The following is a 17,298-nucleotide window of genomic DNA, read 5'->3' on the forward strand; positions in this document are numbered from 1 at the left end:
ATAATATATATCAATGATCTTGATGAGGGAATTACTAGTGATATGAGCAAATTCGCCGATGACACAAAGATAGGTAGGATAATTGATTCAAACGTAGATGTTATGGAACTTCAGGAGGATTTAAACAAACTCTATTCTTGGTCAGAAAAGTGGCAGATGCAGTTCAATGTAGATAAATGCAAGGTTCTGAAGCTTGGGAGTGCCCATAACCCTAGTACTTATAAGTTAAATGAAGTAGAACTTAGCCATACAGATTGCAAAAAGGACTTGGGGGTTATGGTGAGCAGCAACCTTAAACCAAGACAGCAATGCCTAAGCGTACGTAATAAGGCAAATAGATTACTGGGATTTATATCAAGAAGTGTAAGCAACAGAAGTCCAGAGGTCATACTGCAGCTTTATACATCATTAGTAAGGCCTCACCTAGATTATGCAGCTCAGTTCTGGTCTCCATATTACAGAATGGACATAAATTCGTTAGAAAACATTCAGCGTAGGATGACTAAATTAATACATAGCATTAGAAATCTTCCTTATGAAGAAAGATTGAAGACTCTTAAGTTACATTCACTTGTTAGACGAAGAATGAGGGGAGACCTGATCGAAGTGTGTAAGTGAAAGATAGGTATTAATAAAGGGGATATTAATAAGGTCTTGAGGATGTCTCTCCAAGAGAGAACCCGCAGTAATGGATTTAAATTAGATAAGTTTAGATTTAGAAAGGACATAGGAAAGTATTGGTTTGGAAATAGGGTAGTTGATGAGTGGAACAGTCTACCTAGTTGGGTTATTGAGGCTGGGACTTTGGGTAGTTTCAAATTTAGGTTGGATAAGTACATGAGTGGGAGGGGTTGGATCTGAGTGGGACTTTCACATCAGAGCTTATTTCTTGGGTGGCACTGAAAATTGGGTTGGGCAAATGTTTTGTTAGTGGGATGAATTGTAAAGGACCTGCCTAGTATGGGCCAACAGGCCTCCTGCAGTGTTCCTCCTTTCTTATGTTCTTATGTTCTTATGTATATATTCTGGCTTCCTTCCCTTCTCGCTTCAGTGTGACTTGTTAATGGCCCAGGTCAGACCAAAACGTTATCATAGGTTTTAGCCTCCTAAGTTCTGGTTATTATACTATGTATTCATTTTCCTATAAGAGAAATGATAGAATTAAAACACCAGCTGCAGGCTCTACATTGAAACTTGATGACAAGGATAACACTAGTATCGATCCAGCACTTTTGTTTCAGTATCTAATGTTGTGGCAAGCAATGGTGATATGAATCTTCAAGAGGCACTGCCATGTGACCTTTGCGCTTACCCAGCATCTCTCTCTCTGAGTCCTCAACAGTGCTCCGGAAGACCCAGGAGTCTTGGCTCGCACACTGTATCAGTGAACATGTTACTATGGCTAGCCATGTAACACCAAGTAACAGCGCACTCAGCTCGCATACTGAGTGTCCGTGATTCGATCACCGGCCGGTTGGGAACGTTGGGTACGTTTCCTTACACCTGCTGCCCCTGTTCACCTAGCAGTAAGTAGGTATCGGGGTGTTAGGCGACTGTTGAGGGTGGCATCCTAGGGGGTGATATACCTCAGATAGTACTGGGATTTGAAATGAGCTGAGGTAGGATAACATCTCTTAGCCTGTAAGACTGATCTTTGTAAAAATAAAAAGAGAGCAGTGAACGCAATAAGTCGCAGGAGCGCATATACAGGCATGAGAAGAAACAAAGAAATATTGTACATATGTACACATCGTACCTGGAGTTTACCTGGAGAGGGTTTCGGGGGTCAACGGGCCCGCGGCCTGGTCTCAGCCCAGGCCTCGTGGTGGATCAGGGTCTGATCAACCAGGCTGTTACTGTTGGCTGCACGTAATATTGTACAATATGTACATACTGTACAAATGAAGTCTGAGAATACTGAAATTAATAAATATGTTGAATTCAGTAAGCAAGCAGAGAAGAATATGAATGAAGACATACAGACATGTCAAATTATTTTAGTGGAAAAGAAAACAGCAAAACAACAAATTCATCAAAATAGCCGAGCAGATGAGTATTGTGAAGAGAACCAGGTAGTTCAGACAGGTTCCCCATGATATTCAAATAACACATCGTCTGATCGTATAAAAGAACAAGATTTTTTTTTTTCAACAAGTCGGCCGTCTCCCACCGAGGCAGGGTGACCCAAAAAAGGAAGAAAATCCCCAAAAAGAAAATACTTTCATCATCATTCAACACTTTCACCTCACTCACACATTATCACTGTTTTTGCAGAGGTGCTCAGAACACAACAGTTTAGAAGCATACACATATAAAGATACACAACATATCCCTCCAAACTGCCAATATCCCAAACCCCTCCTTTAAAGTGCAGGCATTGTACTTCCCATTTCCAGGACTCAAGTCCGACTACATGAAAATAACCGGTTTCCATGAATCCCTTCACTAAATATTACCCTGCTCACACTCCAACAGATCGTCAGGTCCCAAGTACTATTCGTCTCCATTCACTCCTATCTAACACGCTCACGCACGCTTGCTGGAAGTCCAAGCCCCTTGCCCACAAAACCTCCTTTACCCCCTCTCTCCAACCCTTTCGAGGACGACCCCTACCGCGCCTTCCTTCCCCTATAGATTTATATGCTTTCCATGTCATTCTTTGATCCATTCTCTCTAAATGACCAAACCACCTCAACAACCCCTCTTCTGCCCTCTGACTAGTACTTTTATTAACTCCACACCTTTTCCTAATTTCCACACTCCGAATTTTCTGCATAATATTCACACCACACATTGCCCTTAAACAGGACATCTCCATATAATTTCAAAGGCAGCCTACATAGTGTTATGTCTGACCTGCGGGGCAGAGCCGCTGGGTATCCACTGGTAGACTGCTACTGGGTTTGTCAGGTGAAACCACTTGATGACGAGGCCTGCGCTGTCGCCTTCCTCAAGAACGAAGGGACAGTCAAGCACTATGTCGTTCACGGTGCCGTTCTCAAACACCTTCAGCCCTGGCGGCTCCTCCACCTGGATGCTCTCCGTCCCACCTGTACATACAATTAACATTTAGTAGACACAATTAACATTTACTTAGTTGCTATTTACTGTACTGAGTGGGAGACACTTGCTTATGTGTACTAAAGGGAAACCTCAGGTCTGGAAAGACTTCATTTTAGGTTTATTATAACTAATATGAGAGCTCTTGGATTATTTCTTGGCAGAAGCTGGACAATATATATGTTTTATGTTTGTTAAGATAAGATTTCGTTCGAATTTTTAACCCCGGAGGGTTAGCCACCCAGGATAACCCAAGAAAGTCAGTGCGTCATCGAGGACTGTCTAACTTATTTCTATTGGGGTCCTTAATCTTGTCCCCCAGGATGCGACCCACACCAGTCGACTAACACCCAGGTACCTATTTGTTGCTAGGTGAACAGGACAACAGGTGTAAGGAAACGTGTTGAAATGTTTCCACCCGCCGGGAATCGAACCCGAGCCCTCCGTGTGTGAAGCGGGAGCTTTAGCCACCAGGCCTCCGGGCCTGGAAATATTTACCAAACATATAAAAATAAAAAATATTACGTGAAGAGAATTAGTCATGTCGTATTCCTGAATTTATTAATTATATAAGACTCTATGATAACTCTTCACTTATTTCCCATTTTTAAGTTACTTAATCTTTAGGTGAGTACAAAGACGACATCAACAGTTAAGGCAGAACACCATCATAAATGCACAGACTTTATGGGTAAGTCTTAACTAGTTAATTGCCATGATATACCACCGTACCATAGCCACACAAGCTCTCCAGAAGAGGTCTCCAGGATGTGCCATTGATGTACTATGATGTACCCCTGTTGTACCATGATGTACCGCTTACCACAACCACACAAGCTCTCCAGAAGAGGTCTCCAGGATGTGCCATTGATGTACCATGATGTACCCCTGTTGTACCATGATGTACCACTTACCACAACCACACAAGCTCTCCAGAAGAGGTCTCCAGGATGTACCACTGATGTACCATGATGTACCCCTGATGTACCAATATGTACCGCTGTACCACAAACACACAAGCGCTTCAGAATAGGTCTCCAGGTTGTACCCTGATGTACCATGTACCACTTATATACCATGATGTACCACTGCGTTACTGAGACACATCTTCTCTTAGAGAGATACATCTATTCTGGCTTAGTGAGACACATCTACTCTGGCTAAGTGAGACACATCTACTCTGGCTAAGTGAGACACATCTACTCTGGCTAAGTGAGACACATCTACTCTGGCTTACTGACGAAACATCTTCTCTGGGTTAGCGAGACACATCTACTCTGGGTTACTGACGAAACATCTACTCTGGCTTAGTGAGACACATCTACTCTGGCTTACTTACGAAACATCTACTCTGGCTTAGTGAGACACATCTACTCTGGCTTACTGGCGAAACATCTACTCTGGCTTAGTGAGACACATCTACTCTGGCTTACTGGCGAAACATCTACTCTGGCTTAGTGAGACACATCTACTCTGGCTTAACTGACGAAACATCTACTCTGGCTTACTGACGAAACATCTACTCTGGTTTACTGACGAAACATCTACTCTCGCTTACTGACGAAACATCTACTCTGGCTTAGTGAGACACATCTACTCTGGCTTACTGACGAAACATCTACTCTGGCTTAGTGAGACACATCTACTCTGGCTTAGTGAGACACATCTACTCTGGCTTAACTGACGAAACATCTACTCTGGCTTACTGACGAAACATCTACTCTGGTTTACTGACGAAACATCTACTCTCGCTTACTGACGAAACATCTACTCTGGCTTAGTGAGACACATCTACTCTGGCTTAACTGACGAAACATCTACTCTGGCTTACTGACGAAACATCTACTCTGGTTTACTGACGAAACATCTACTCTCGCTTACTGACGAAACATCTACTCTGGCTTAGTGAGACACATCTACTCTGGCTTAAGTGACGAAACATCTACTCTGGCTTACTGACGAAACATCTACTCTGGCTTACTGACGAAACATCTATTTTGGTTTACTGACGAAACATCTACTCTGGCTTAATGGGATACATCTACTCTGGCTTACTGACGAAACATCTACTCTGGCTTACTGACGAAACATCTACTCTGGCTTAATGGGATACATCTACTCTGGCTTACTGACGAAACGTCTACTCTGGCTTAGTGACGACACATCTACTCTGGCTTACTGACGAAACATCTATTCTAGCTTACTGACGAAACATCTACTCTGGCTTAGTGGGACACATCTAATCTGGTTTACTGACGAAACATCTACTCTGGCTTAGTGGGACACATCTAATCTGGCTTACTGACGAAACGTCTACTCTGACTTAATGGGATACATCTACTCTGGCTTACTGATGAAACATCTACTCTGGCTTAGTGAGACACATCTACTCTGGCTTACTGACGAAACGTCTACTCTGGCTTAGTGACGAAACATCTACTCTGGCTTACTAACGAAACATCTATTCTGGCTTACTGACGAAACATCTACTCTGGCTTAGTGGGACACATCTAATCTGACTAACTGACGAAACATCTACTCTGGTTTACTAACGAAACATCTACTCTGGCTTAGTGGGACACATCTAATCTGGCTAACTGACGAAACATCTACTCTAGTTTACTGAGACACATCTACACTTCTTCCTAGTTTCTTAGAAAGACACATAGCTCCTAAGGAAGACACATAGTTCCTAAGGAAGACACATAGTTCCTAAGGAAGACACATAGCTCCTAAAGAAGACACAGTTCCTAATTAAGGCATACAGCCCCTAGGGAAGACACAGCTCCTAAGGAAGACACATAGCTCCTAAGGAAGACACATAACTCCTAAGAAGACACATAACTCCTAAGAAGACATAGCTCCTAAGGAAGACACATAACTCCTAAGAAGACACATAGCTCCTAAGGAAGACACAGCTCCTAAGGAAGACTCACAGCTCCCAAAGAAGATACGTAGCTCCTAAGGAAGACACATAGCTCCTAAGGAAGACACATAGCTTCTAAGGAAGACACGTAGCTCTTAAGGAAGATACATAGCTCCTAAGGAAGACAAGTAGCTCCTAAGGAAGACACATAGCTCCAAAGGTAGACACGTAGCTCTTAAGGAAGACACATAGCTCCTAAGGTAGACACATAGCTCGTCAGGAAGACACATAGTTCCTAAGGTAGACACATAGCTCCTAAGGTAGACACATAGCTCCTAAGGAAGACACATAGCTCCTAAGGAAGACACATAGCTCCTAAGGAAGACACGTAGCTCCTAAGGAAGACACATAGCTCCTAAGGAAGACACATAGCTCCTAAGGTAGACACATGGCTCCTAAGGCAGACACATAGCTCCTAAGGAAGATACATAGCTCCTAAGGAAGACACATAGCTCCTAAGGTAGACACATAGCTCTTAAGGAAGACACATAGCTCCTAAGGAAGACACATAGCTCCTAAGGAAGACACATAGCTCCTAAGGAAGACACATAGCTCCTAAGGAAGACACAACAATTAATATTTAACGACATTGCCCAAATATATAAGAATTATAAAGAGGTATTAATTACCCTGACCAACCTTCTTACAAACTCATCTATTTACTTATAGGAAATGGTTTAAACTCATCTAGTGGTTGCGGTGAGTACTGTACTATGAAGGCAGCCAGCTGGTGTGTCATTGGTTGCTTGCTTAATGGGGTTTAAAGCCTATCGACTACACTAGACTCACTGAGGCTGCATGGTGACCTTTTCACCAGACACGAATACTGTAATCCTTAAAATAGGGATTAAAGTAGACTTTCAGCATATATAGGCTGAGAGATATACCCCCTTTAGGGTATATATCGTGTGATGTGTCGTTGTGGTATTACTGAGGATCATGAATGTGTCGTTGTGGTATTAATGAGGATCAAGAATGTGTCGTTGTGGTATTACTGAGGATCAAGAATGTGTCGTTGTGGTATTACTGAGGATCATGAATGTGTCGTTGTGGTATTACTGAGGATCAAGAATGTGTCGTTGTGGTATTACTGAGGATCATGAATGTGTCGTTGTGGTATTACTGAGGATCATGAATGTGTCGCTGTGGTATTACCGAGGATCATGAATGTGTCGTTGTGGTATTACTGAGGATAATGAATGTGTCGTTGTGGTATTACTGAGGATCATGAATGTGTCGTTGTGGTATTACTGAGGATCATGAATGTGTCGTTGTGGTATTAATGAGGATCATGAATGTGTCGCTGTGGTATTACTGAGGATCATGAATGTGTCGCTGTGGTATTACTGAGGATCATGAATGTGTCGCTGTGGTATTAATGAGGATCATGAATGTGTCGTTGTGGTATTAATGAGGATCATGAATGTGTCGTTGTGGTATTACTGAGGATCATGAATGTGTCGCTGTGGTATTAATGAGGATCATGAATGTGTCGTTGTGGTATTACTGAGGATCATGAATGTGTCGTTGTGGTATTAATGAGGATCAAGAATGTGTCGTTGTGGTATTACTGAGGATCAAGAATGTGTCGTTGTGGTATTACTGAGGATCATGAATGTGTCGTTGTGGTATTACTGAGGATCAAGAATGTGTCGTTGTGGTATTACTGAGGATCATGAATGTGTCGTTGTGGTATTACTGAGGATCATGAATGTGTCGCTGTGGTATTACCGAGGATCATGAATGTGTCGTTGTGGTATTACTGAGGATAATGAATGTGTCGTTGTGGTATTACTGAGGATCATGAATGTGTCGTTGTGGTATTACTGAGGATCATGAATGTGTCGTTGTGGTATTAATGAGGATCATGAATGTGTCGCTGTGGTATTACTGAGGATCATGAATGTGTCGCTGTGGTATTACTGAGGATCATGAATGTGTCGCTGTGGTATTAATGAGGATCATGAATGTGTCGTTGTGGTATTAATGAGGATCATGAATGTGTCGTTGTGGTATTACTGAGGATCATGAATGTGTCGCTGTGGTATTAATGAGGATCATGAATGTGTCGTTGTGGTATTACTGAGGATCATGAATGTGTCGTTGTGGTATTAATGAGGATCAAGAATGTGTCGTTGTGGTATTACTGAGGATCAAGAATGTGTCGTTGTGGTATTACTGAGGATCATGAATGTGTCGTTGTGGTATTACTGAGGATCAAGAATGTGTCGTTGTGGTATTACTGAGGATCATGAATGTGTCGTTGTGGTATTACTGAGGATCATGAATGTGTCGCTGTGGTATTACCGAGGATCATGAATGTGTCGTTGTGGTATTACTGAGGATAATGAATGTGTCGTTGTGGTATTACTGAGGATCATGAATGTGTCGTTGTGGTATTACTGAGGATCATGAATGTGTCGTTGTGGTATTAATGAGGATCATGAATGTGTCGCTGTGGTATTACTGAGGATCATGAATGTGTCGCTGTGGTATTACTGAGGATCATGAATGTGTCGCTGTGGTATTAATGAGGATCATGAATGTGTCGTTGTGGTATTAATGAGGATCATGAATGTGTCGTTGTGGTATTACTGAGGATCATGAATGTGTCGCTGTGGTATTAATGAGGATCATGAATGTGTCGTTGTGGTATTACTGAGGATCATGAATGTGTCGTTGTGGTATTACTGAGGATCATGAATGTGTCGCTGTGGTATTAATGAGGATCAAGAATGTGTCGTTGTGGTATTACTGAGGATCATGAATGTCACTGTGGTATTAATGAGGATCAAGAATGTGTCGTTGTGGTATTAATGAGGATCATGAATGTGTCGTTGTGGTATTACTGAGGATAAAGAATGTGTCGTTGTGGTATTACTGAGGATCATGAATGTGTCGTTGTGGTATTACTGAGGATCAAGAATGTGTCGTTGTGGTATTACTGAGGATCATGAATGTGTCGTTGTGGTATTACTGAGGATCATGAATGTGTCGTTGTGGTATTACTGAGGATCATGAATGTGTCGTTGTGGTATTACTGAGGATCATGAATGTGTCGTTGTGGTATTACTGAGGATCATGAATGTGTCGTGGTGGTATTACTGAGGATCAAGTATGTGTCGTTGTGGTATTACTGAGGATCATGAATGTGTCGTTGTGGTATTACTGAGGATCATGAATGTGTCGTTGTGGTGTTACTGAGGATCATGTGTCGTTGTGGTATTACTGAGGATCATGAATGTGTCGTTGTGGTATTAGTGTGGATCATGAATGTGTCGTTGTGGTATTACTGAGGATCATGAATGTGTCGTTGTGGTATTACTGAGGATCATGAATGTGTCGTTGTGGTATTACTGAGGATCATGAATGTGTCGTTGTGGTATTACTGAGGATCATGAATGTGTCGTTGTGGTATTACTGAGGATCATGAATGTGTCGCTGTGGTATTACTGAGGATCATGAATGTGTCGTTGTGGTATTACTGAGGATCATGAATGTGTCGTTGTGGTATTACTGAGGATCATGAAAGTGTCGTTGTGGTATTACTGAGGATCATGAATGTGTCGTTGTGGCATTACTGAGGATCATGAAAATGTCGTTGTGGTATTACTGAGGATCATGAATGTGTCGTTGTGGTATTACTGAGGATCATGAATGTGTCGTTGTGGTATTACTGAGGATCATGAAAGTGTCGTTGTGGTATTAGTGAGGATCATGAATGTGTCGTTGTGGTATTACTGAGGATCATGAATGTGTCGTTGTGGTATTACTGAGGATCATGAAAGTGTCGTTGTGGTATTACTGAGGATCATGAATGTGTCGTTGTGGTATTACTGAGGATCATGAAAGTGTCGTTGTGGTATTACTGAGGATCATGAATGTGTCGTTGTGGTATTACTGAGGATCATGAATGTGTCATATGTGGTATTACTGAGGATCATGAAAGTGTCGTTGTGGTATTACTGAGGATCATGAATGTGTCGTTGTGGTATTACTGAGGATCATGAATGTGTCGTTGTAGTATTACTGAGGATCATGAATGTGTCGTTGTGGTATTACTGAGGATCATGAATGTGTCGTTGTGGTATTACTGAGGATCATGAAAGTGTCGTTGTGGTATTACTGAGGATCATGAATGTGTCGTTGTGGTATTACTGAGGATCATGAATGTGTCGTTGTGGTATTACTGAGGATCATGAAAGTGTCGTTGTGGTATTACTGAGGATCATGAATGTGTCGTTGTGGTATTACTGAGGATCATGAATGTGTCGCTGTGGTATTACTGAGGATCATGAATGTGTCGTTGTGGTATTACTGAGGATCATGAATGTGTCGTTGTGGTATTACTGAGGATCATGAAAGTGTCGTTGTGGTATTACTGAGGATCATGAATGTGTCGTTGTGGCATTACTGAGGATCATGAAAGTGTCGTTGTGGTATTACTGAGGATCATGAATGTGTCATTGTGGTATTACTGAGGATCATGAATGTGTCGTTGTGGTATTACTGAGGATCATGAAAGTGTCGTTGTGGTATTACTGAGGATCATGAATGTGTCGTTGTGGTATTACTGAGGATCATGAATGTGTCGTTGTGGTATTACTGAGGATCATGAAAGTGTCGTTGTGGTATTACTGAGGATCATGAATGTGTCGTTGTGGTATTACTGAGGATCATGAAAGTGTCGTTGTGGTATTACTGAGGATCATGAATGTGTCGTTGTGGTATTACTGAGGATCATGAATGTGTCGTTGTGGTATTACTGAGGATCATGAAAGTGTCGTTGTGGTATTACTGAGGATCATGAATGTGTCGTTGTGGTATTACTGAGGATCATGAATGTGTCGTTGTGGTATTACTGAGGATCATGAATGTGTCGTTGTGGTATTACTGAAGATCATGAATGTGTCGTTGTGGTATTACTGAGGATCATGAATGTGTCGTTGTGGTATTACTGAGGATCATGAATGTGTCGTTGTGGTATTACTGAGAATCATGAATGTGTCGTTGTGGTATTACTGAGGATCATGAATGTGTCGTTGTGGTAGTACTGAGGATCATGAATGTGTCGTTGTGGTATTAGTGTGGATCATGAATGTGTCGCTGTGGTATTACTGAGGATCATGAATGTGTCGCTGTGGTATTACTGAGGATCATGAATGTGTCGTTGTGGTATTACTGAGGATCATGAAAGTGTCGTTGTGGTATTACTGAGGATCATGAATGTGTCGCTGTGGTATTACTGAGGATCATGAAAGTGTCGTTGTGGTATTACTGAGGATCATGAATGTGTCGTTGTGGTATTACTGAGGATCATGAAAGTGTCGTTGTGGTATTACTGAGGATCATGAATGTGTCGTTGTGGTATTACTGAGGATCATGAAAGTGTCGTTGTGGTATTACTGAGGATCATGAATGTGTCGTTGTGGTATTACTGAGGATCATGAATGTGTCGTTGTGGTATTACTGAGGATCATGAATGTGTCGTTGTGGTATTAATGAGGATCATGAATGTGTCGTTGTGGTATTACTGAGGATCATGAATGTGTCGCTGTGGTATTAATGAGGATCATGAATGTGTCGTTGTGGTATTACTGAGGATCATGAATGTGTCGTTGTGGTATTAATGAGGATCAAGAATGTGTCGTTGTGGTATTACTGAGGATCAAGAATGTGTCGTTGTGGTATTACTGAGGATCATGAATGTGTCGTTGTGGTATTGCTGAGGATCAAGAATGTGTCGTTGTGGTATTACTGAGGATCATGAATGTGTCGTTGTGGTATTACTGAGGATCATGAATGTGTCGCTGTGGTATTACCGAGGATCATGAATGTGTCGTTGTGGTATTACTGACGATAATGAATGTGTCGTTGTGGTATTACTGAGGATCATGAATGTGTCGTTGTGGTATTACTGAGGATCATGAATGTGTCGTTGTGGTATTAATGAGGATCATGAATGTGTCGCTGTGGTATTACTGAGGATCATGAATGTGTCGCTGTGGTATTACTGAGGATCATGAATGTGTCGCTGTGGTATTAATGAGGATCATGAATGTGTCGTTGTGGTATTAATGAGGATCATGAATGTGTCGTTGTGGTATTACTGAGGATCATGAATGTGTCGCTGTGGTATTAATGAGGATCATGAATGTGTCGTTGTGGTATTACTGAGGATCATGAATGTGTCGTTGTGGTATTACTGAGGATCATGAATGTGTCGCTGTGGTATTAATGAGGATCAAGAATGTGTCGTTGTGGTATTACTGAGGATCATGAATGTCACTGTGGTATTAATGAGGATCAAGAATGTGTCGTTGTGGTATTAATGAGGATCATGAATGTGTCGTTGTGGTATTACTGAGGATAAAGAATGTGTCGTTGTGGTATTACTGAGGATCATGAATGTGTCGTTGTGGTATTACTGCGGATCAAGAATGTGTCGTTGTGGTATTACTGAGGATCATGAATGTGTCGTTGTGGTATTACTGAGGATCATGAATGTGTCGTTGTGGTATTACTGAGGATCATGAATGTGTCGTTGTGGTATTACTGAGGATCATGAATGTGTCGTTGTGGTATTACTGAGGATCATGAATGTGTCGTGGTGGTATTACTGAGGATCAAGAATGTGTCGTTGTGGTATTACTGAGGATCATGAATGTGTCGTTGTGGTATTACTGAGGATCATGAATGTGTCGTTGTGGTGTTACTGAGGATCATGTGTCGTTGTGGTATTACTGAGGATCATGTGTCGTTGTGGTATTACTGAGGATCATGAATGTGTCGTTGTGGTATTAGTGTGGATCATGAATGTGTCGTTGTGGTATTACTGAGGATCATGAATGTGTCGTTGTGGTATTACTGAGGATCATGAATGTGTCGTTGTGGTATTACTGAGGATCATGAATGTGTCGTTGTGGTATTACTGAGGATCATGAATGTGTCGTTGTGGTATTACTGAGGATCATGAATGTGTCGCTGTGGTATTACTGAGGATCATGAATGTGTCGTTGTGGTATTACTGAGGATCATGAATGTGTCGTTGTGGTATTACTGAGGATCATGAAAGTGTCGTTGTGGTATTACTGAGGATCATGAATGTGTCGTTGTGGCATTACTGAGGATCATGAAAATGTCGTTGTGGTATTACTGAGGATCATGAATGTGTCGTTGTGGTATTACTGAGGATCATGAATGTGTCGTTGTGGTATTACTGAGGATCATGAAAGTGTCGTTGTGGTATTAGTGAGGATCATGAATGTGTCGTTGTGGTATTACTGAGGATCATGAATGTGTCGTTGTGGTATTACTGAGGATCATGAAAGTGTCGTTGTGGTATTACTGAGGATCATGAATGTGTCGTTGTGGTATTACTGAGGATCATGAAAGTGTCGTTGTGGTATTACTGAGGATCATGAATGTGTCGTTGTGGTATTACTGAGGATCATGAATGTGTCATATGTGGTATTACTGAGGATCATGAAAGTGTCGTTGTGGTATTACTGAGGATCATGAATGTGTCGTTGTGGTATTACTGAGGATCATGAATGTGTCGTTGTAGTATTACTGAGGATCATGAATGTGTCGTTGTGGTATTACTGAGGATCATGAATGTGTCGTTGTGGTATTACTGAGGATCATGAAAGTGTCGTTGTGGTATTACTGAGGATCATGAATGTGTCGTTGTGGTATTACTGAGGATCATGAATGTGTCGTTGTGGTATTACTGAGGATCATGAATGTGTCGTTGTGGTATTACTGAGGATCATGAAAGTGTCGTTGTGGTATTACTGAGGATCATGAATGTGTCGTTGTGGTATTACTGAGGATCATGAATGTGTCGTTGTGGTATTACTGAGGATCATGAATGTGTCGTTGTGGTATTACTGAGGATCATGAAAGTGTCGTTGTGGTATTACTGAGGATCATGAATGTGTCGTTGTGGCATTACTGAGGATCATGAAAATGTCGTTGTGGTATTACTGAGGATCATGAATGTGTCGTTGTGGTATTACTGAGGATCATGAATGTGTCGTTGTGGTATTACTGAGGATCATGAAAGTGTCGTTGTGGTATTAGTGAGGATCATGAATGTGTCGTTGTGGTATTACTGAGGATCATGAATGTGTCGTTGTGGTATTACTGAGGATCATGAAAGTGTCGTTGTGGTATTACTGAGGATCATGAATGTGTCGTTGTGGTATTACTGAGGATCATGAAAGTGTCGTTGTGGTATTACTGAGGATCATGAATGTGTCGTTGTGGTATTACTGAGGATCATGAATGTGTCATATGTGGTATTACTGAGGATCATGAAAGTGTCGTTGTGGTATTACTGAGGATCATGAATGTGTCGTTGTGGTATTACTGAGGATCATGAATGTGTCGTTGTAGTATTACTGAGGATCATGAATGTGTCGTTGTGGTATTACTGAGGATCATGAATGTGTCGTTGTGGTATTACTGAGGATCATGAAAGTGTCGTTGTGGTATTACTGAGGATCATGAATGTGTCGTTGTGGTATTACTGAGGATCATGAATGTGTCGTTGTGGTATTACTGAGGATCATGAAAGTGTCGTTGTGGTATTACTGAGGATCATGAATGTGTCGTTGTGGTATTACTGAGGATCATGAATGTGTCGCTGTGGTATTACTGAGGATCATGAATGTGTCGTTGTGGTATTACTGAGGATCATGAATGTGTCGTTGTGGTATTACTGAGGATCATGAAAGTGTCGTTGTGGTATTACTGAGGATCATGAATGTGTCGTTGTGGCATTACTGAGGATCATGAAAGTGTCGTTGTGGTATTACTGAGGATCATGAATGTGTCATTGTGGTATTACTGAGGATCATGAATGTGTCGTTGTGGTATTACTGAGGATCATGAAAGTGTCGTTGTGGTATTACTGAGGATCATGAATGTGTCATTGTGGTATTACTGAGGATCATGAATGTGTCGTTGTGGTATTACTGAGGATCATGAAAGTGTCGTTGTCGTATTACTGAGGATCATGAATGTGTCGTTGTGGTATTACTGAGGATCATGAAAGTGTCGTTGTGGTATTACTGAGGATCATGAATGTGTCGTTGTGGTATTACTGAGGATCATGAATGTGTCGTTGTGGTATTACTGAGGATCATGAAAGTGTCGTTGTGGTATTACTGAGGATCATGAATGTGTCGTTGTGGTATTACTGAGGATCATGAATGTGTCGTTGTGGTATTACTGAGGATCATGAATGTGTCGTTGTGGTATTACTGAAGATCATGAATGTGTCGTTGTGGTATTACTGAGGATCATGAATGTGTCGTTGTGGTATTACTGAGGATCATGAATGTGTCGTTGTGGTATTACTGAGGATCATGAATGTGTCGTTGTGGTATTACTGAGGATCATGAATGTGTCGTTGTGGTAGTACTGAGGATCATGAATGTGTCGTTGTGGTATTAGTGTGGATCATGAATGTGTCGCTGTGGTATTACTGAGGATCATGAATGTGTCGCTGTGGTATTACTGAGGATCATGAATGTGTCGTTGTGGTATTACTGAGGATCATGAAAGTGTCGTTGTGGTATTACTGAGGATCATGAATGTGTCGCTGTGGTATTACTGAGGATCATGAAAGTGTCGTTGTGGTATTACTGAGGATCATGAATGTGTCGTTGTGGTATTACTGAGGATCATGAAAGTGTCGTTGTGGTATTACTGAGGATCATGAATGTGTCGTTGTGGTATTACTGAGGATCATGAAAGTGTCGTTGTGGTATTACTGAGGATCATGAATGTGTCGTTGTGGTATTACTGAGGATCATGAATGTGTCGTTGTGGTATTACTGAGGATCATGAATGTGTCGTTGTGGTATTACTGAGGATCATGAATGTGTCGTTGTGGTATTACTGAGGATCAAGAATGCCTCTACCACTGTTAATAAGATGTAACATGTAGGGAACTCACAGGATGATAAATTAGACACTTGTGCAACACTTGGGTATCTTTATTGTGGAAAAGTTTCGCCAACCATTGGCGAAACGTTTCCAGAAGGAGTTGGAGGTAATCAGTCCCTCAGCCTGGAGTATTAATGGGACTGATGTCTGCTACGCATTGGAAAATGCAAATATGACAGCATGTAATTTAAGTTTTCAGTTAATTATTATTATTATTATTATTGTTATTATTATTATTATTATTATTATTATCATCATCATCATCATCATACAGCTGGCAGGGTGCCAGGGTGCCGGCTGGCTGGCTGGCTGACTGACTAGCCTGACCCATACCTGGCACCTTGGCACTCCCACACACAACACACACTCACTATTTCCGCCCAACTTTATTCGGCACCGCCGTCACCTGTTACTCTGACTCACCATGTATTAGGTTCGTTATCGTCATTCATCGTGTATTACGTACGTCATCAACACTCATCGTGTATTAGATACGTTACCTCTCACTCAACATCTATTAGGTACATTATCGTCACTCATCATATATTAGGTACATTATCGTCCCTCATTGTATATTTGGTACAGTAACGTCGGTCATCGTGTATTAGGTGCAGTGCCTTGTTGATCGTGTAGAAGCATAGGATGGGTGAGTGGACAACACGGGTTGTAGTCCTCGGGGCGGAAGAGGCAAGAATTACCCAGGTTGTTTTGGAGAACTTTCAGAAAAGAAGTGAGAAATAATAATGACTATTGTAAGATAAATATTTAAAAATAAATAGTTATACAAAGAGAGAGACAGAGATGTGTGAGGCCATAACATCCTTAACGTTAACTACTACATACAAACAGCCAGAGTGCAAGAAATATACAAGATGAATTTATATTAACTGCTGGTACAGGAAACACTGATATTTTTGTAACAGCAGAGGCTGATTCAGTCTGAAAAACAGGGGCATACATTTTGAATGCTGCATACAGGGATGCTAATTTTTTTCACACTGGCAGAATCGATAGGGAAGGAGGCGGAGATCCAATATATATAAGGGAAATTTTAAACTGGTACATCAGGAAAGATAAAAAGATTGAAGGGAAAGACAGAATCTATTTGGCGTGGAAAGCTAATCTTGCTGTGTTGCACTTTATTCGACGTTCATCACAAGCACTGGCATGCCCTCTCGACCTGAGAACTTGCAAATTCAGAGTATAGCAGTACTAAGGTCCCACTGCTGTATTTACTGTCCAGCTCAACTCACCAGTGAGGTGATAACACACTACCTCAGCCAAGGTGACGTCATATCTGTCTGCCTGGCTGAGAGAGCAAGCTTTCGCAAAACTCTGGTCGACTCCACTCCTTG

At 41.5% G+C, this 17,298-nt stretch overlaps 1 protein-coding gene across 3 annotated transcripts in view; it reads right to left on the reverse strand.

Moving 5' to 3' along the window:
- The window catches only part of LOC128687133 (uncharacterized), a 109,547-nt gene that overhangs the window by 59,574 nt on the left and 32,675 nt on the right, over positions 1 to 17,298 (reverse strand). For all 3 annotated transcript variants that reach the window (XM_070092801.1, XM_070092799.1, XM_070092800.1), the window contains exon 3: positions 2,857 to 3,050. In XM_070092801.1, coding sequence (XP_069948902.1) covers positions 2,857 to 3,050 — 194 coding nt within the window. The remainder of the gene's footprint in view (positions 1 to 2,856; positions 3,051 to 17,298) is intronic.

Source organism: Cherax quadricarinatus, chromosome 40 (assembly GCF_038502225.1).
Source record: "Cherax quadricarinatus isolate ZL_2023a chromosome 40, ASM3850222v1, whole genome shotgun sequence".
NCBI lineage: Eukaryota > Metazoa > Arthropoda > Malacostraca > Decapoda > Parastacidae > Cherax > Cherax quadricarinatus.